A 21,693-nucleotide genomic window follows, 5' to 3' on the forward strand; every position below is an offset into this window, starting at 1 on the left:
TGGGAGGCCAAGAGAGACTATGAGGAACGCATGGCCAGCAACATTAAGGGGAATAATAAAAGCTTCTTCAAATATGTTAGAAGCAGGAAACCCACCAGAAAAGCGGTTGGCCCTCTGGATGGTGAGGGAGGGAAAGGGGAGATAAAAGGAGACTTAGAGATGGCAGAGAAATTAAATGAGTTCTTTGCATCTGTCTTCACGGCAGAAGACCTCGGGCAGATACCGCTGCCCGAACGGCCCCTCCTGACCGAGGAGTTAAGTCAGATAGAGGTTAAAAGAGAAGATGTTTCAGACCTCATTGATAAATTAAAGATCAATAAGCCACCGGACCCTGATGGCATACACCCAAGGGTTATTAAGGAATTGAAGAATGAAGTTGCAGATCTCTTGACTAAGGTATGCAACTTGTCCCTCAAAACGGCCACAGTGCCAGAAGATTGGAGGATAGCAAATGTCACGCCTATTTTTAAAAAGGGAAAGAGGGGGGACCCGGGAAACTATAGGCCGGTCAGCCTAACATCCATACCGGGTAAGATGGTGGAATGCCTCATCAAAGATAGGATCTCAAAACACATAGACAAACAGGCCTTGCTGAGGGAGAGTCAGCATGGCTTCTGTAAGGGTAAGTCTTGCCTCACGAACCTTATAGAATTCTTTGAAAAGGTCAACAGGCATGTGGATGCGGGAGAACCCATGGACATTCTATATCTGGACTTTCAGAAGGCGTTTGACACGGTCCCTCACCAAAGGCTACTGAAAAAATTCCACAGTCAGGGAATTAGAGGACAGGTCCTCTCGTGGATTGAGAACTGGTTGGAGGCCAGGAAGCAGAGAGTGGGTGTCAATGGGCAATTTTCACAATGGAGAGAGGTGAAAAGCGGTGTGCCCCAAGGATCTGTCCTGGGACCGGTGCTTTTCAACCTCTTCATAAATGACCTGGAGACAGGGTTGAGCAGTGAAGTGGCTAAGTTTGCAGACAACACCAAACTTTTCCGAGTGGTAAAGACCAGAAGTGATTGTGAGGAGCTCCAGAAGGATCTCTCCAGACTGGCAGAATGGGCAGCAAAATGGCAGATGCGCTTCAATGTCAGTAAGTGTAAAGTCATGCACATTGGGGCAAAAAATCAAAACTTTAGATATAGGCTGATGGGTTCTGAGCTGTCTGTGACAGATCAGGAGAGAGATCTTGGGGTGGTGGTGGACAGGTCGATGAAAGTGTCGACCCAATGTGCGGCGGCAGTGAAGAAGGCCAATTCTATGCTTGGGATCATTAGGAAGGGTATTGAGAACAAAACGGCTAGTATTATAATGCCGTTGTACAAATCGATGGTAAGGCCACACCTGGAGTATTGTGTCCAGTTCTGGTCGCCGCACCTCAAAAAAGACATAGTGGAAATGGAAAAGGTGCAAAAGAGAGCGACTAAGATGATTACGGGGCTGGGGCACCTTCCTTATGAGGAAAGGCTACGGCGTTTGGGCCTCTTCAGCCTAGAAAAGAGACGCCTGAGGGGGGACATGATTGAGACATACAAAATTATGCAGGGGATGGACAGAGTGGATAGGGAGATGCTCTTTACACTCTCACATAATACCAGAACCAGGGGACATCCACTAAAATTAATTGAGTGTTGGGAGAGTTAGAACAGACAAAAGAAAATATTTCTTTACTCAGCGTGTGGTTGGTCTGTGGAACTCCTTGCCTCAGGATGTGGTGCTGGCGTCTAGCCTAGGCGCCTTTAAAAGGGGATTGGACGAGTTTCTGGAGGAAAAATCCATTATGGGGTACAAGCCATGAAGTGTATGCGCAACGTCCTGATTTTAGAAATGGGTTATGTCAGAATGCCATATGCAAGGGAGGGCACCAGGATGAGGTCTCTTGTTATCTGGTGTGCTCCCTGGGACATTTGGTGGGCCGCTGTGAGATACAGGAAGCTGGACTAGATGGGCCTATGGCCTGATCCAGTGGGGCTGTTCTTATGTTCTTAACTACAATTCCCAGGAGGCCTTGCAGGTCTCTTGTTATCTGGTGTGCTCCCTGGGCATTTGGTGGGCCGCTGTGAGTTACAGGAACCTGGACTAGATGGGCCTATGGCCTGATCCAGTGGGGCTGTTCTTATGTTCTTAAACTACAATTCCCAGGAGGCCTTGCAGGTCTCTTGTTATCTGGTGTGCTCCCTGGGCATTTGGTGGGCCGCTGTGAGATACAGGAACCTGGACTAGATGGGCCTATGGCCTGATCCAGTGGGGCTGTTCTTATGTTCTTAACTACAATTCCCAGGAGGCCTTGCAGGTCTCTTGTTATCTGGTGTGCTCCCTGGGGCATTTGGTGGGCCGCTGTGAGATACAGGAAGCTGGACTAGGTGGGCCTGTGGCCTGGTCCAGTGGGGCTGTTCTTATGTTCTTAACTACAATTCCCAGGAGGCCTTGCAGGTCTCTTGTTATCTGGTGTGCTCCCTGGGCATTTGGTGGGCCGCTGTGAGATACAGGAACCTGGACTAGATGGGCCTATGGCCTGATCCAGTGGGGCTGTTCTTATGTTCTTAACTACAATTCCCAGGAGGCCTTGCAGGTCTCTTGTTATCTGGTGTGCTCCCTGGGGCATTTGGTGGGCCGCTGTGAGATACAGGAAGCTGGACTAGGTGGGCCTGTGGCCTGGTCCAGTGGGGCTGTTCTTATGTTCTTAACTACAATTCCCAGGAGGCCTTGCAGGTCTCTTGTTATCTGGTGTGCTCCCTGGGCATTTGGTGGGCCGCTGTGAGATACAGGAACCTGGACTAGATGGGCCTATGGCCTGATCCAGTGGGGCTGTTCTTATGTTCTTAACTACAATTCCCAGGAGGCCTTGCAGGTCTCTTGTTATCTGGTGTGCTCCCTGGGGCATTTGGTGGGCCGCTGTGAGATACAGGAAGCTGGACTAGGTGGGCCTGTGGCCTGGTCCAGTGGGGCTGTTCTTATGTTCTTAACTACAATTCCCAGGAGGCCTTGCAGGTCTCTTGTTATCTGGTGTGCTCCCTGGGCATTTGGTGGGCCGCTGTGAGATACAGGAACCTGGACTAGATGGGCCTATGGCCTGATCCAGTGGGGCTGTTCTTATGTTCTTAACTACAATTCCCAGGAGGCCTTGCAGGTCTCTTGTTATCTGGTGTGCTCCCTGGGGCATTTGGTGGGCCACTCTGAGATACAGGAAGCTGGACTAGGTGGGCCTATGGCCTGATCCAGTGGGGCTGTTCTTATGTTCTTATGTTGGGCCTAATCCTACCCAACGTTTCAGTGCTGCTGCAGCCGCAGTGCAGTCCCGAGGTAAGGAAATAAATCTGTCTTTACTTTAAGGGGTCCTCAGTGACTGCCCCTCCCCCACTGCAGGATGCAGCACACACCCTGTTGGCAGAGCTGCATCAGCACTGAAAAGTTGGATAGGATTGTAGGGTCCTCTGTGAGGAGATCTTGTAGCTGTGTTGGAAATAAAGAAAAACCTGAAGGTTTGCTATCTTTCATAGTTCAGAGGAATCGGTGCTGCTTTTGTGTTTAGGATCTAGATGCCCCAATAAGGCAGAAAATGCCACTGGATGATTTGGACCGGGAAGATGATGCACGATTACTCAAGTTCCTCTTCACTCTTATTAGAGCTGGAATGACAGATGAGGTAAGCCATGGAAACCTTCAAGGTCTCTCCCCTTGAGCTTACCTGTATGAGTGTGCTGCATCTGCTGAACTTTTTAATTTCAAAAATAACTTTAAGTAAATGATGTGGTGGAAGCCAAATTTACTATTCAAATGTAACTGAATTAATGACAAATATAGTGTGTGTGTGCACAGTTACTTCAATGTGCTACATCTCCCACTCAGAATAGAAACAATTTTGGAATACAGTGGGCCCTCTGTATCCATGGATTCCACCATCCACAGATACCTCCCCATGCCTCAGAAGGCCTCCAGGACACGGCTGAAAGCCACTTTTGGTTTGTGGCTTTCCATGACTTCCAGTTGCATCTGGGAGGTTATTTATAAATGGATGGAATCTGAATGCTCTTCTCTCCTTGCCCATTTTACAGGCCCAGAGACTCTGCAAAAGATGTGGACAGGCTTGGAGAGCTGCAACTCTTGAAGGGTGGAAACTGTACCATGACCCTAATGAAAACTGAGGTACCGAAATGAAATGGCATAGGCATAGAAATGGGATTGTTTTTAATGTAATTATTCAATACTTTGAGGACTATGGCCAAAAAACCAACTTATACACTTTAAAAATAAATAATAGTGATGGGGAATATTTTCAAGTGACTTCACCTGACTCAGAAAATTACCCATTTCACATCCGCCTACTGAGGATCTTCTATAAGCTCCAAATCTTTTTAACGAGGTACTTGACTAACATACAGCTTTCTTTCATACAGTCTAGTTCCACTTTCCCAGTGTTCCGCAAGCATGTCAACCTCTTAATGGACATTGGAAATAGGAAAACAATATATACAAGAACAGATCGAAAGGCCCAAGACCCGGTGTGAACCTATTGAATAGGAACCCTTTCACCTAGTTCATTAGCTTTCTTTTCTACCAGCTTTCTTTTCTACAGCTTCAAGCATAGCTGTAGTCCAGGAAAATTTTAGTTTTAAAATTGGCATTTACCAGCTGTCCCTAAAAGACTCCTGTGGTGGAACCTTCAGAGGAAATTTTGATGGACAGTGTGACTGCCCAATCCTAAGGGGCAGCCCAATCCTGAGCTGCCCGGGGAGCCCCTGCTCGGCGGCACCACAAGGGTTGCCGCCGAATCCAGCGCCCCCTGCGCTACTGCAGGAAGCACCTCGGGAGTAGGGGACATTCGTCCCCTTTCCCCAGGTAAGGGAGGCAGCCCTGCAATGTGGCTACTCTCTTTAGCGGCCCCCAAAGGGCACCGCTAAAGTAAAGGCACTCGTGTAAGGCATGCAGCCTTCACAAGCGCCTAGGATCCATCCCCGCCCCATTTCCCGTTCTGCAGCCCAGCAGTCGCAGGCAGCCCAGCGGTGAGCCCCTGTGGTCCACAGGATTGGGCTCTGAGTCACCCTAATGAATTCTAAGACATCATATTAATACATTAATTGTTTTGTTCTTTACAAGTAGGGGCAGAGCTGGAGCCAGTGGAAGGAAATCCGTACAGATGCATTTGGAAAATAAGTTGCTGGCGACTGGCAGAAAAGGTGAGAATCATTTAGTTGCAGTGGATTCTGCTAAAGGAATATCTGTCACCCTTAGCTGTCTTGAAGAATCAAAACGCACACAGTCCTTGGTCTGACACATATCAGTTCCAGAGAGCATTGCCTTATTTACAGCCCAGTTCTAGGCCCAGTTTACATGCCTGCTCAGAAGTAAATTCCCTTGCGTTCAGTGGGGCTTACTTCCAGGAATGTGTGTGTAGGTTTGCAGCCTTGGCATACTGATATTGTTATGCTGAATTAGATAGTTAACTAATCACAGCTGTAGATTTGGCTATATTGAGACCACTCGTGTAAATATTTCTGTATTGGCTGTTTTAGGAGCAGTTTGACAAGCGCGAGAGAGCAATTTATGCAGCACTCAGTGGGAACCTCAAGCAGGTATGAGATGTTGATACAGTAATAGCTTGTCAGGAGAGTTGCTGGTAGGCAAAGAATGACCAACACACTGCCTGTCATTTCTCTAGGGCAGTTGTGCGGTGCAGCTGGCACTGAATGATTTGATTGGTGTGCTGTTCTGAGCTTAAGGGAACCTTAAACATAAAGGTTGACTTTAATTTTGGCTCCTCCAAGTCTTTACCAACAGGGATGGGGGTGATGCTGTCTTCTTGTTTAAGGAGTTTATCTGGTTTGAATAGAAGTTTGAATTTTTTCTAACCTTCCCACCCTCCTCTTTCAGAAGGGGATGAGGACATTCAGATGTTAATTGAAGCTAAGCTTGTGCTCACTTGTAATTAGCTCTTTCGACTATACTCAATTTCCTGTGAAGCCTCACAGATTTAGGCTAGGTTTCATCCATGCTTAAAAACGGTTAAAACCCTGCAGAATTCTTAGCAAGGAGACATGGATTTTTTTTTTAATGTTCCATCCTATTTGGAATGGGAATGTTTTTGAGTCTCAGTTCATACACTTGCATAATGGCATGGTAAATATCTTGAAAGAAATTCACAGGCCAGTCCTAATTTGCACTGGTGTAGCCGGGCCACATGGCCTACACTGTATCCGGTGCAGGTAAGGAGCAGGCTGAAGGCCTTCTTGGGATAAGGGGATATTTTCCCCTTACCTCCAGCACTGCTGGCTCCTGGGTAGTCACAAACATGCTTTATGGCATGCTTTCAACACTCTAGGCCAGCGCAGTGCTCCATTAGGATTGCTTTGTCAGTTGCATGAAGGTAGCTCCACCTAGCAGGTTGTTCATATGAAGTAGTTCACTGCATTGTACAGGTATTTTTTACCAGATTAATGCAAGCTGTACAAGAAAGAGGGGTTTTGTTGTCATTGTGAACTTACATGAAGAACTTTACTCTTAAATGGCTTTCTACATGGTGTTTCCGTGGTGTCATGATAATCCAAGTGGCTTAGTCAGGAATCAACTATATATGAATGTATATAAGAATTCTTGTGGACCAAGTGCTTTATATTTCATATTTTGTAGCTACTGTAAGGCTGTGTCACTCCTGTCTTTTTAGTACAATATTAATGTTGGCTTTTCATTCTTGTTTCTTTGCTCCACCTAAAGCTTCTTCCAGTTTGTGACACCTGGGAAGATACAGTCTGGGCCTACTTCAGGGTCATGGTGGACACTCTTGTTGAACAGGAAATTCGTTCATCAGTGATGACCACAGAAGTGACAGAAGAACTCCCTAGAGAGTATTTAGAAACCAAGTAAGTCACTGTTTATTTGATCAGCAACCATGAAGTAATATCTGGAGTCAGTCCTACTAACTGCTGTTTCTTTTCATGTTTTTTCTTTTTATTATGAAGCTGGAATTTAGAAAAGGTTTTTGAAGAACTTCAGGCAACAGACAAAAAGGTAATTTTAAGGCCAACTCAAAAGAAAGAAGGAACTTTTTATTCTTTAACTTTCAACTTAAATCTAGCATGCTTCCACATAGAAAAAGGATTTGTATATTCATAGCATGTTTGCAGTTTTAATCCTTTTTTTCTTATAAATTCAGTACTCAACATTTATCAGAGGAGAGTTTGTATAATAGGTTTTGTGTTGTCTCCTCCACGTTCTCAAATTAATACTTTTATTATTTTGCCTATAGTACAGTATTTGTATTTAATTTTGCAGGCAATGACTTTTCTCTGGGTATATTTCTAATACTCTTGATTTGTACTAGCTAGTTTCGTTGATCTTCATGCAACATTCTCTTATACCTGCAACATTCCCTTCCTGCAAGTAAACTACTTCTGAACATTATCTTCCTTTTGAGAAGGAACCTTTATTGGAGCTGTGTTTTTATGGCAAAATGTTGTCTAAATATTTTCACCTCGAAGTTCTAGTTTAATCCTCACAAGATTAAACCAGGCAGAGGATCAGAGGGAAAACTTTTCAGCAGCAAAGTCCTTTCCTCAGATTTCTGGAAACTTCTGAGGAGCTGTATAAAAATAGCCTGCGCCCTCAGATAAGGGTCTTTTCAACTCAGGGGTCCTTTTGACCTGAGCTCTTTTGCTGCTTTGGGACCTTGGTGACACTCTGCTGTCACCTGCCTTACCAATCTGCCTAAGAGAGAAAGCTCTTTGAGGGGAAAAGGTGATGCTGGTCATTTAGATGGTAGTGTGGGGAGGGAGTTCTTACTTTCCTTGTATACTTACCTGCTGACGCTTCTGCCCTTGACTCCTTACTTAACCAAGATTGCTCTTTCCCTTACCCGGAAAGGCTAATTAATAAATGTTCAACTGTTCGCTAGTGTGTGTCCATTATTTCCCTTTGAGCACTGAGTCTGGGTCACAGAGGTTGTGGGAAGGATCTCTTGTTGACAGAACAAAAATGTATGCTTTGATTATAATTCTGTATGATTATATAAATATAATTTCACAGACAGGGAATGTTTTTTCCTCCTTCCAGAGAGTTTTAGAAGAAAATCAGGAACATTATCATGTCATTCAGAAGTTTATTATCATGTCATTCAGAAGTGGATGGTGAGTTTATAAGATGAGTGTTTCTGTTTATTTAAAACATTTATACCCTGGGGCACCAGGGCAGCTTACAACAATTATAGAGCATCCCTTGTTTAGCTCCTTGAGATGCAGTAAACTAAGTTCTGTGTTTGAGCAGTAGTGACCTGTAATTTTTCATGTGTGTAGTGTATGTATTTTTTAAAAACAATTTTATTCTGCCCTCTCCCAAGACCCAGGGCAACAGACAATGTATAAGGTTGAAAATACTGCAATACGATTTTTTTTAATGCAGCAGTTAAAATTCAAAACAAGTCAGAGTGAGACTGAGCCATGTACAGCAACACTTAAAACAGCTAAAGGTTGCTGAAAAAGGCAAGTCCTCTGCTGACCATGGAAAATTGATAGATGGGGGGGGGGGGAGAGAGAACCTACAGAGGGTTTGAGCTACGTCTGAGAGAACCCTCTTGCGGGTTACAGTGAACTGCAGGAAGGCTGTTTAAAGTATCTTACAAGATATGCAGACTTGTGGAGGGAGGGCAGTGCAGTCTTTAAGATAGTTTTGGTCCTAAGCCCTGTAGGACCTTGAAGATAATAACAGGCACCTTGAATTGCACCAGATGTGCAGTTAAAGCTCATGCATGGTCACCTGAATGGCTGCCTGACAGCACCTCAGCTGAAGTTTTTCCAGGAGGTCTTCATGGGCAGCCCCATATAGTGCACATTGCAGTAATCTATATGTCAGGCAACTAGATAGCCACAGCTAGGTTTACCTGAAACAGAAATGGGTGCAGCTGGCACTGCAACCAGAGCTGAGGAAGAGCAGCCTGGACCACAACTGCCAGCTGTACATCAGGAAACAAAGCCGGGTTCAGGAGAACTGCAAGCTGCACACCTGGTTCTTAAGGGGAGCACATTCCTGTCAAGAAAAGGTTGATCTAGTGGCACTGCCTAGGAAAATCTGTCTTCTCCAGGTTTAATTTCAGTTTGTTAGCCCTCGTCCAGCCCTTCTCCAGCCCCAGGCAGTGGTCCACATAGACGAACAGGCCTTGCTGAGGGAGAGTCAGCATGGCTTCTGTAAGGGTAAGTCTTGCCTCACAAACCTTATAGAATTCTTTGAAAAGGTCAACAGGCATGTGGATGTGGGAGAACCCGTGGACGTTATATATCTGGACTTTCAGAAGGCGTTTGACACGGTCCCTCACCAAAGGCTACTGAAAAAACTCCACAGTCAGGGAATTAGAGGACAGGTCCTCTCATGGATTGAGAACTGGTTGGAGGCCAGGAAGCAGAGAGTGGGTGTCAATGGGCAATTTTCACAATGGAGAGAGGTGAAAAGCGGTGTGCCCCAAGGATCTGTCCTGGGACCGGTGCTTTTCAACCTCTTCATAAATGACCTGGAGACAGGGTTGAGCAGTGAAGTGGCTAAGTTTGCAGACAACACCAAACTTTTCTGAGTGGTGAAGACCAGAAGTGATTGTGAGGAGCTCCAGAAGGATCTCTCCAGACTGGCAGAATGGGCAGCAAAATGGCAGATGCGCTTCAATGTCAGTAAGTGTAAAGTCATGCACATTGGGGCAAAAAATCAAAACTTTAGATATAGGCTGATGGGTTCTGAGCTGTCTGTGACAGATCAGGAGAGAGATCTTGGGGTGGTGGTGGACAGGTCGATGAAAGTGTCGACCCAATGTGCGGCGGCAGTGAAGAAGGCCAATTCTATGCTTGGAATCATTAGGAAGGGTATTGAGAACAAAACAGCTAGTATTATAATGCCGTTGTACAAATCTATGGTAAGGCCACACCTGGAGTATTGTGTCCAGTTCTGGTCGCCGCATCTCAAAAAAGACATAGTGGAAATGGAAAAGGTGCAAAAGAGAGCGACTAAGATGATTACTGGAAAGGCTACGGCGTTTGGGCCTCTTCAGCCTAGAAAAGAGACGCTTGAGGGGGGACATGATTGAGACATACAAAATTATGCAGGGGATGGACAGAGTGGATAGGGAGATGCTCTTTACACTCTCACATAATACCAGAACCAGGGGACATCCACTAAAATTGAGTGTTGGGTGGGTTAGGACAGACAAAAGAAAATATTTCTTTACTCAGCATGTGGTCGGTCTGTGGAACTTCTTGCCACAGGATGTGGTGCTGGCGTCTAGCCTAGACACCTTTAAAAGGGGATTGGACAAGTTTCTGGAGGAAAAATCCATTATGGGGTACAAGTCATGATGTGTATGCGCAACCTCCTGATTTTAGAAATGGGTTAAGTCAGAATGCCAGATGCAAGGGAGGGCACCAGGATGAGGTCTCTTGTTATCTGGTGTACTCCCTGGGGCATTTGGTGGGCCGCTGTGAGATAAAGGAAGCTGGACTTGATGGGCCTATGGCCTGATCCAGAGGGGCTGTTATGTTCTTAAACTACAATTCCCAGGAGGCCTTGCAGGTCTCTTGTTATCTGGCGTGCTCCCTGGGGCATTTGGTGGGCCGCTGTGAGATACAGGAAGCTGGACTAGATGGGCCTATGGCCTGATCCAGAGGGGCTGTTCTTATGTTCTTAAACTACAATTCCCAGGAGGCCTTGCAGGTCTCTTGTTATCTGGCGTGCTCCCTGGGGCATTTGGTGGGCTGCTGTGAGATACAGGAAGCTGGACTAGATGGGCCTATGGCCTGATCCAGAGGGGCTGTTCTTATGTTCTTAAACTACAATTCCCAGGAGGCCTTGCAGGTCTCTTGTTATCTGGTGTGCTCCCTGGGGCATTTGGTGGGCCGCTGTGTGATACAGGAAGCTGGACTAGATGGGCCTATGGCCTGCTCCAGTGGGGCTGCTCTTATGTTCTTTACAATTCCCAGGAAGCCTTGCAGGTCTCTTGTTATCTGGTGTGCTCCCTGGGGCATTTGGTGGGCCGCTGTGAGATACAGGAAGCTGGACTAGATGGGCCTATGCCCTGATCCAGTGGGGCTGTTCTTATGTTCTTATGTCCAGAACATCCACTGCCAATCCACGATGAGATAGACAAATAGAGTTGGGTGTCATCTGCATACTGATGGCACTCTGCACCAGCCCACCAAATTCATTTTTCAGCTACCCACATGCTAGCTACAACTTTCTATCTGAGATTCATCCTTGGCCCACAGACATTCCACCCCTTAGCTAGCATATGTGTGCTCTTTCTTTCTCATCTATCACTTCCATTTTGCAGGTGAGGAAATAGGGAGATGTAATCATTTCATTATCTTAAATGAACTGCTTGATGGACCATAGCAAAGAATGGGCTTGCAGCTGATGCATAGCGGGATGTACTTGTCCCACCTTGCCGCATTCAGGATGGCGCTTTAGTGATGTCTACAAATGGCTCAGTGTGCTTCTGCAAGTGCTTAAATCTTTAAGGTCTCTAGTCAAATTTTTCTTCTTTGAAAGCAAACGTTCAGGATAGCAAGATGAATTTAAAATATGTACAGCCCTTTTAAGCAATACAGATTGCATAGCAGTGCAGATGTATTATTTCGTTCATACTCAGGGACTGTCTTTAAAGACTAATTTTTCAGTGCTAATTTAGACTTTTATTTTCTCAGGTTTGATGGATGAATTTAACAAATGGGTCTCCAAGGACAGTAATGTGCTCCCAGGGCATCTGCTTCGATTCATGACTCATCTCATTTTATTTTTCCGCACCTTGGGGCTACAAACGAAAGTAAGTTCACATGACGAATGCTAATTTAACTGTCCTGAGAGCAAAGCAGTGGTTGCAGCATAAGCCCATAAGTGCCTTCACCACTGATAGCGCTATCACCGCTAGATCACCACCCCTCATAATGGCCTCGCTTAGATTTAGTGTTCCCCTTACCTTCTTGTAAAGTTTGGGAACAACTGATGTATAGGATTGAAGCTTTACAGCCCAATCCTATGCAGGTCTACTCAAAAGTAAGCCCTGTTGTGTTCAATGGAGCCTACTCTAAGAAAAGTGTGCATAGGATTGTAGCTTTAGTTTTCTTGATGTTCCTGAAATGTTGTTTCAGGATGTTTCTTTAACAAATGTTCTGGTTTTGCTCCAACTGACTATACAACTATTTTCCTTTCAAAAGTGATCATATTTCCATGTTTACCTTGTTCAAAGCTAATTACCTCAATACTGTCACCTCTTGAGTAACGGCTGGCATCTTGTCCTTTTTGTAACAAACATGAGAAATACTCAACTATAATCCTTTAAGTTCCTAAATGAACTTACTTCTGTGACAAATATCATCATTAGCAATTTTCAGATTGTGTTTTGTTGTTGTCTTTTCTATGCAACAAGTTTAAGATGCCATTCTAAGTTTTTTACTAAACCCAATATCTGCTTTCCCTGTTAAGGAGGAGGTGTCGGTTGATGTTTTGAAAACCTACGTTCAGGTAAGATTGATCAAATATCCTGTGAAACAGCTTTAAACAAATCTGTTTAAACAGAATAGTTTAAATCATTTTTTCCTTCTCCTCCAAAGGAGACTGTGAACACGTCAAAAAGAGTGAACTATTTTAAAACTAGAATGACCAGAGTCTGTCTGAAAAGCAGATGAATGCGAACAGACAGTAAATAATGTCATTGACATGTTGTTGAAAGGAAAAACAGCATTGCCTGAATTTAAAGATGGTGAAGATGGATACATTCTAATTTACATGTACATGAAATGTTGATTTTCTTAAATTAAGCAAACTCTGCATATTGTATGTTAAACAGTCAACAAAACCTTTATTAGGCATAAACATTTGATAGGTGAGGACTCTGTACAGAAATCGTAGAGAATTGTATGTTAAAGCTTTCTTTTTTGTATGTTTCAGCGGTTAATAAATGAGAAGCACACAGATCTGATAGCATTTTACGTCAGCCACTTGCCCCAAGCTGTAGCTGTTGCTCAGTATGCTGTATTCCTCGAAGACGTCACTGAGATTGAGCAGCGCCAGCACTGCCTGGAGCTAGCCAGGGAGGCTGGTAAGAAATATTGGCTGTGATGTATTGAGGAGTCCCAGTCTCACTTCTTAGGGAGCACTGAATTGCCACTTCCAGGTAGCCAAAAAATATTCTTATGCAGCTGCAGTTTCAGGTTATTTGTCTGTCATCACTTCGCTGTGTCCAAAGAAGGTTTGTCACATTCAAGTACCATTGGAATCAAGGGGATGTTAGTTGCTTTTTGGGTACAACTCATAGTATTCTATTTGCTGTACATTTCTAGCCTTAAATCTGATTTATAGTGGCATTTCTTTAAAACTTATTTTCTCTTCAGAATGGAAGAGTATGCCAACTCCTCTATGAGAAGCTTTTTCTTATTTTTCTGAAGCTGTGTCTGCATTAGCTGTCTTTAAAACTCATAAAATACCAATTTAACCACAGAGTATACATAGACATCTCTGATTTAGGGTGCAATCCTAACCCTGCACTGATACAGCCAGGCTGCATGGCCTGTGCTGTTTCCAACACAGAGTTGGAAGCTGCTGGGGGTCACCTTGAGGTAAGGGGATATTTTCCCTTTACCCCATATTGAGCCCCAGCTGTCCCTATGGGGCTACTTGGATCTGTACCAGCTATTTAGCTGGCACAAATCCAAGCAGCCCCTGTACGGCTTTGAAGCCTGGGAATGGGGGTTAGGATACAGCACATGCTGCCAAGACAGATCTCCTCCCCTCCCCTCCTGGGCCCAATCCTCCCTTGTTCCGCCCTCCTCCTATCCAGAAATGCTCCCTCCCATTACCCTCCCCCACCACCTATGCCTCCAGGCACTGCACTCACCTGCACCTGCCTGCGTAGGAATCTGAGCCAGTGCTGGTAGGCCAGCGAATGCCATTGTGCTGGTGTGCCCAGCTCATGAGTTGGCGCAAACATGCCTTATGGCACGTTTGTGACACACCTGACTCAGTGCAGGGGGGACTGTGCCAGCTGAACAACCAGATTTCACTACCTGCCTTATTAGTGCTCCTTCTCAGTAGGTGTGTACTGTTGTGTACAAGAGAATTCTTCTTGAACCCAAGTGGTACTCCTATAAATCTCCCATGTTTCCTCATAGCTGTTTGTTTTATCTTCCAAATAAAGGTCTGGAAGTTGCAACCATAACAAAAACTGTTGTTGAAAATATTCGCAAAAGAGATGCTAGTGAGTTCACTCACCATGACCTTGCAATAGATACAGGCACAACAGAGGTAAGTGCTGGTATTAAATGTTTTTCACCTGTCATATAAATCTTACGGAATGGAACAATTAACCAGAATATTTCTTGTCTCTGGTTTCCAGTCTTTTTGCAGGGATTGTAGGGGGAAAATGCTTCAGCAGTTGCAGAAGAGAGCTGCTCTTATTTTAAATTTACATTGTGTTCTTTCATCTTGTTGAGTTGCAGCTTGGACTTCAATACTACTCTGATTTGATCTGAATTAGGCATGTGATATTTATAAACTACTCTTAAATCTCTGAAGATTGAAGAGCAGTTTGTCATGTGACTTTACTGTTGGTGAAAGACAATTCCAGTGCCCTGCTGGGATTGCAGAACTAGTCGCAAAGTTCATTAGATTGTGATGAGTCTCAGAGCTTCTCGGATCTCATCAAAAACTGACTAGAGTACATTTGTGTATTAAATATACTGACTGTAGATTACTTTTCCCCCAGGAAGATCGCTTGAAGATTGATGTGATTGACTGGCTGGTATTTGATCCTGCTCAGATAGCAGAAGCACTTAAGCAGAGCAACGCTATAATAAGAAAGTTCTTGGGTACAGTTGTCTATTCACTTTGAAAATTAAAGAAAAAATGGAGAAAGCACGATGCATCTGAATGCAGTAATTCTTTGATCATTTGATTCAACAAAGTGATATTACTGATATATTTTACAGCATCTAAAAAACATGATGCCGCCAAAGATGTGTTTATAAAGATTCCACAAGACTCCATAGCAGAAATATACAATCAGTGGGAGGTGCATGGGATGGAGAGTCCGCTTCCAGCTGAAGATGACAACGCTATTAGAGAGCATTTGTGTATTAGAGCATACCTGGTGAGATTAAGTAATTTAAGTCATTTAAGGACTGAAAATGGCAGCCTCTGACCTGAAAATTCTGTCTTTAATCCAGTTATGTATGGATGGAATACTATTATGGGTTTGAGTAATGCACTCTGTACTTTTGAATTCTTCTAAAAATTATCAATTGCTTTTAGGGCTGGCTCCTAGCACTGAGAACCCATAGCTCAAATTAAGCCTACTGAAAGTCAATTCTAGTGGTGGGTTGCATGTTGTTGAGAGCTTGACTGACACTACGTAATTGGTTCCCTTGTGAACCTGATTAATTTCCTTCTTAATTATATTGAAAATGAGAAATTTGGAGTTCATTTAATAGATTATATTTTTATGACATATTGAAACAAAGTCCGTATTTATTGCCAGGTATATAAGATGATCTATAAAATGTTCTTTAATAAAAATTAAATTGGGACTTGAGGCTTAATTGGCAGAAACATCCTTTAGATGTAACTAAATATTTCTCCAGACAATGATGAGAAATTAACTCAAATATTTCCACCCCAATTTAGGAAGCCCATGAAGCCTTCAATGAATGGTTTAAACACATGAATGCAATGCCACAGAAACCTGGTCAGCTTTCCCAAGCAAGTTTCACTGAAAAAGTGGCCCATGAGCTTAAAGAGAAGTATGAGGTAAGTAGACATAGGAAATATTTCAACCATATCTTCTTTACAATTAACTAAATTGAAAAACGACTTTCCAGTCCCAAGCTTTGGTACCTTTTAGTTATCTTTTTTCCATCCAAGTGGGTTATCTGTCCAGCTTGCCTGTAGATGAGCCTGCAAGCTGATTTCCTGATAGATCCAGTTCATGAGATCATTTACAAGCAAGGAGCATGGAAGACTTACTCAGGTGCAATGTTTTCAAAGATACATACACACAAAAATCAAAGGAGACAACCCATTGATGCAAAATGTTGTGGTGTCAGAACCAGCTATTAAATTGGTCATTTGTGATTATTAGCCATCATTTAAATGTCTGAACATGACAACACTAACCTGTCTATAGCAGTTTGAAATACTTTGGACTTCAATAATTAGCAAATATTGGACTTCAATAATTAGCAAATATTCTGTGGTTTAGGCTGCAATCCTAACCACACTCTCCTGGGAGTAAGCCCCATTGAACAAAATAGGCTTTACTTCTGAGTAGACCTGGTTAGGATTGTGCCCTCAATTATGCAATAATGGATTCCACCTAATTGCAAATATTTAACAGCATATGTCAAACTATCTTAGGGCCATATCCTATCCAAATTTCCACCACTGATGAACTGTGCCAGTGGGGCATGTGCTGCATCCTGCTATGGGGGAACAGTTGTGGAGGCCTCCTTGAGGTAAGGGAACATTTGTTCGCTTCCCTCAGGACTGCATTGAGGCTGCCTCAACACTGGAAATTTGGATAGGATTGGGCCCTTAGTGCAGGTAAACTATAGCTCACCTACTCGGTTTATTTTGCACAATTGTTTTTCCTGCCCTCTGAGCTGAAGCTTGCTTTATGGCGCCAGAGCATGGGTTCTCGTGCCTTGTTTTAAGGAAGTGCAGTTATAAGCGCTTCTTCTTGATGTGAACTACACAGATCAATCAAGTAACTTGCACTGATTCTCTTTGTTTACATATTGACAGATGCAATACACGATGGTAAAGAAACAATGAGACACTGTGCTCTGTACCATTTCTAGACTATCTCACTTTGATTTTTTTTATTTCATTTTCAGGTGGATTATGGTATTTGGAAAGGTCTTTTGGATGCCCTTACAGCAGACGTGAAAGAGAAAATATACAATGTCTTACTCTTTGTTGATGGCGGGTGGATGGTGGATGTCAGAGAGGTATAGTGCATAATTATCTCTTTTTTTAAATACCAGTAATAGAAGAATAGTGATGCTTACCAGGCCAACACACTACTATGCAATTGATCAGGTTTTTCACTTATCTGTGAATTGGCTGTTGATTCTAAATCTTTCTGTAGGAACCTAGGAATACTTGGGATGTGATTTCTTCTGACATATATATATGTAAAGAGGGGGAGATAGAAAAATAGATGTGAGACCATGAATTGCATATCTTAGACCACACTACTGAAAGATCACATTGGTGTACTGCAGTGGTTCTCACACATTTAGCACCCGGACCCACTTTTAATCTGTCAGAATCTGTCAGGACCCACCAGAAGTGATGTCATGACCAGAAGTGACATAATCAAGCAGGAAAAATTTTAACAATCCTAGGCTGCATCTTTCCCACACTGACCCAGGAGTAAGTCCCATTTACTACCATTGTTAAAATAAAATATATAGTAGCTTGTTAAAAGTACAGGTCTGTTACATTTCCCCAAATGCAGTCCCATACGATGGTAGCATGAAGTCTAATATATTAAAAATAAAATATTGAAATGAATGGGGACCCACCTGAAATTGGCTCGCGACCCTCCTAGTGGTTCCCGACCCACAGTTTGAGAAACACTGGTGTACTGCAAGATTTTTTAATTGCAGCTGGCTTCTAATGGTCAGATTTAAGTGGGAATGGGTGCATTCCCAATGGGAATTTGCCTTTTTTTACTTATCACTTTAGTGTACTTGTGCATGCATTTTATGACTTTTAAGATACTGGATGACCTCAAATTGCAAATGAATGTATTATAAAGGACATTTTTTGTTTAAAAACTAATGCACACTTTCTAATCCAGGATGCTGAAAATGACCCAGAGCATACTCATCAGATGATCATGCTGCGAAAACTTTGCTTGCCAATGATGTGTGTTCTCCTCCACACGGTATTGCACAGCACCGGACAGTATCAGGAAGACCTGAGACTTGCTGATTTGATTGCATCAGAGAGGCACAAACTCTACCTGGTAAGTTAGTACCAGGGAACTCTTAAGATACTTCTTGGCTTGAGTTTTTAAGTGTTAAAAACCTGCTCTGTTCAGCTGTGAGAAGCCAGACCACAATGAACACTTTTTTTCACTGTCTGCATACATTACCAAAAATTTCAAAGCACACCAGACAGTTGCCACTGTATCAAGCGGTACATGTATATCATGTAACATTAGGGGAGGGGGGAGTTATGCTGCATTTGCTTGCTTTTTCAGATCTTATTTTTGCAGCCTGGAATAGAGAGAAGGAATAATAGGGCATTGGTTGGGTGGGATGGTGTGTATGGGCAACAACTGCTCTGGTCAGTATATCATCTAACAGCACAATCCTAGGCATTGTCAGAAGTTCCATTGTGTTCAGTGGGGTTTACTTCCAGGAAATGATTGCAACCTAAAAGAGCTAAGGACACAATCCTAACCAGGTCTACTCAGAAGTAAGTCCTAGTGTTCAATGGGAATTACTCCCAGGAAAGTGAGGATAGGATTGCAGCCGAAGTCTCTCTGTTAAGAGGTTGCATAATTGATGGTTATCTTCATGCATGCCAGCTTTTAAGGTAGAAAAATACAGACAATAGGTTTTTTAAAAGCTTCCTTGAACCAGAATCCTCCAAGCCTTGTGATTAGAAATTATTATGGATGAGAACCATTACTCATTTCCTACTTTAAACTGTTTATATTAATCTGCTTCTCATGTAGTATGTGCTGACATCAGCACCTCTGTACACTGTCAGTTGAGCCTAACGTCTCTCCTTCTCTCCAGGTGTTCTCTAAAGATGACCTCTGGAAGCTGTTGCAGAAGCTGAGGGAATCTTCCCTCATGCTTTTGGATCAAGGGCTTGATCCTCTTGGATATGAAATTCAGTCTTAGATCAACCAGCCTTAGGTAATAAAATGATTTGGAATGGCAGTGTGAGAGAACATCAAGTCCATTATAGAAATGTTGTAAAGATGTTATTTACTGGTTTCAATGCATTTTATGAGAATTTTTTGTATATGAATATTAGTATATGTAAAATGACAGACTACTTGGTTTACATTTGTATTATGTTTTCTCAATAAAATTACAAATGACTGTTTGGGTTTAACATGAAAAATGTTCAGCACTTAAATACACCAAATGAAGAAGATGCTTGGGCTTGCCAGATTATTGTGACAGCTGTAGGTCTAAACCCACAACTATGACAAGGAAAACATTCCAACTAAAATTCTGTTTTTGAGAGGCTCATCACAGGATACCATGTCCTCTGTATTCAAACTGGCCATCTCATTTAGATGTACTTAATATTGGCAAGAATGTTTTAAAAAGCTAGCAGGAAATCTGAACAAAAGCAGGGAAGAAACAGGCCAAATGTTGGGTCTGAAGTTTTAAGGAAGATTTATTCAACTTTTCTGAAATATTGTAAGACTGAAAGCATAGCCAACCCCACTTTACGATGGTAATCCATTTGAGAGACACCACTGTATTGTGAAAATATTGTAATGTGAAAAAATAACACTCTTTGGAGGTAATTCATTTCGATACCTTGGAAGCTGAAGCTTCCATCACAGAACCAAGCTTATTTCCCTTTCTAAAAGGTGCCTATTGCACTCTTTAGTGGCCACAGCTATCAGGTTACATACTGTTGTAATTACAAAACACAAATTACAAGGCTCTATTCTTCCTTCAACATATATGCAGCCATTATGTTAAAAACACTTCCACCAGCTGAGACACTGCCTAGAAGGCTTGCATTTGCATTGGCTGTATCCTTCCATCTGTTCACACAGCTGTGCTGTGAAAAACACTGCTGTTGGCTGAGATGCCAGCAAATACTTGCATTGCTAATTGACAGCTGTTGCCCACCTATGTTCCCTGTAACATGCGCAGCTGCATACCATGGCATAGGGCGGAGCTCAGCAACCTGGAAATTCAACACTGCCACTGCCAAGCATCCGGAGACAGCATCATGACCCAGTTGCAGTGCTGTACAGCTGAAAGGGTCTGCACACCAGTGACTGACTGTTGGCAACCTTCAGTCTCGAAAGACTATGGTATCGCGTTCTGAATGGTGGTTCTGGAACAGCGTCTACTGTGGCTGAAAAGGCCAATTCAGGAGTGACAATCCCTTCCACACTGGGAGCAAGTGCAGTCTGTCCCTGGCCTGTCTCCCTGGCTATGGGCCTTTCTTCTTTGCCTCAGCCTGTTGGCCAAGTGTCTCTTCAAACTGGGAAAGGCACAGCCTGCCTCCAAATGGGCCGCTCAGAGGCCAGGGTTTCCCACCTGTTGAGGTCCACTCCTAAGGCCTTCAAATTCCTCTTGTATCGCAGCTGTGGTCTACCTGTAGGGCGCTTTCCTTGCACAAGTTCTCCATAGAGGAGATCCTTTGGGATCCGGCCATCATCCATTCTCACAACATGACGAAGCCAACGCAGGCGTCTCTGTTTCAGCAGTGCGTACATGCTAGGGATTCCAGCTCATTCCAGGACTGTGTTGTTTGGAACTTTGTCCTGCCATGTGATGCAGAGAATGCGTCGGAGGCAGTGCATGTGGAAAGCGCTCAGTTTCCTCTCCTGTTGTGAGCAAAGAGTCCATGACTCGCTGCAGTACAGAAGTGTACTCAGGACGCAAGCTCTGTAGACCTGGATCTTGGTATGTTCCATCAGCTTCTTGTTGGACCAGACCCTCTTTGTGAGTCTGGAAAACATGGTAGCTGCTTTACCGATGTGTTTGTTTAGCTTGGTATAAAGAGAGAGAGTGTCAGAGATCGTTGAGCCAAGGTACACAAAGTCATGGACAACCTCCAGTTCATGTGCAGAGATTGTAATGCAGGGAGGTGAGTCCACATCCTGAACCATGACCTGTGTTTTCTTCAGGCTGATTGTCAGTCCAAAATCTTGGCAGGCCTTGCTAAAATGATCCATGAGCTGCTGGAGATCTTTGGCAGAGTGGGTAGTGACAGCTGCATCGTCGGCAAAGAGGAAGTCACGCAGACATTTCAGCTGGACTTTGGACTGCACACCAGTGAGCCTTGTTTTACTGCAGAGTCAATCGTATTTGATCATATGTTGAACCCATCATAACACCGGGTTCACCTGTATTTTGATATTATGTAAACTTTGTGTAAGTATTATGTTAGCTAGATTTGTGACAAGAAAACAATGGAGTCTAGGTACTTGGGCAGTGAGTTGGATGGGCAGCTGTGTGTGTAAAGCGACAGTACTACTTAAGTGACTAGAGTCTTAGGTACATTCCTTTAATGGAGTCCAACTAAAGTCAGCAAGATTGAAGCCACATGTTTTTAGGGTTCTAGCTATATCTTGTTGCTACTTTCTGGAGAACTGTTCTCTTGATCAAGGAACAGCACCCGCCCATCTGTCAGTCGAGATGAAGATAGATTGGGAACTTCATTAGAAATATACATTGCATGTGATCTAGATGCAGGGCATTTGTGTTTCTGTTTGTTTGATAGTGAAACTACGGTGTGGTCTGCTAGAGCAGGAATATTGAACTTCAGACTCATCCAAGGAGTCTTTGGTATTTGAGAAGTGCCACTGTACAGAAATACTCCAACTGTTTTCTCCTATTAAACTAGCTTCTCCCTGTAAGTCTGTAATATACAAAAAGGCATTCTTCAGAGAATCCATTTTTAGTTGCTCGTGTATCCGATATATTCAGATATTTATAAGATGTATGTTATACATGTAGG

General features: G+C 43.4%; 1 protein-coding gene across 1 annotated transcript in view; it reads left to right on the forward strand.

Moving 5' to 3' along the window:
- The window catches only part of NUP107 (nucleoporin 107), a 43,547-nt gene extending 24,526 nt beyond the window's left edge, over window positions 1–19,021 (forward strand). The window contains 17 exon segments of the mRNA XM_066634524.1: window positions 3,530–3,643; window positions 4,053–4,143; window positions 5,098–5,174; window positions 5,511–5,570; window positions 6,709–6,854; window positions 6,954–7,002; window positions 8,044–8,110; window positions 11,667–11,785; window positions 12,445–12,483; window positions 12,910–13,060; window positions 14,156–14,262; window positions 14,723–14,825; window positions 14,946–15,106; window positions 15,640–15,762; window positions 16,848–16,961; window positions 17,819–17,986; window positions 18,768–19,021. Coding sequence (XP_066490621.1) covers window positions 3,530–3,643; window positions 4,053–4,143; window positions 5,098–5,174; window positions 5,511–5,570; window positions 6,709–6,854; window positions 6,954–7,002; window positions 8,044–8,110; window positions 11,667–11,785; window positions 12,445–12,483; window positions 12,910–13,060; window positions 14,156–14,262; window positions 14,723–14,825; window positions 14,946–15,106; window positions 15,640–15,762; window positions 16,848–16,961; window positions 17,819–17,986; window positions 18,768–18,875 — 1,797 coding nt within the window. The 3' untranslated portion in view covers window positions 18,876–19,021.
- Window positions 19,022–21,693: the final 2,672 nt, after the last annotated feature.

This window comes from Tiliqua scincoides, chromosome 7 (assembly GCF_035046505.1).
Source record: "Tiliqua scincoides isolate rTilSci1 chromosome 7, rTilSci1.hap2, whole genome shotgun sequence".
Taxonomy (NCBI): Eukaryota; Metazoa; Chordata; class Lepidosauria; order Squamata; family Scincidae; genus Tiliqua; species Tiliqua scincoides.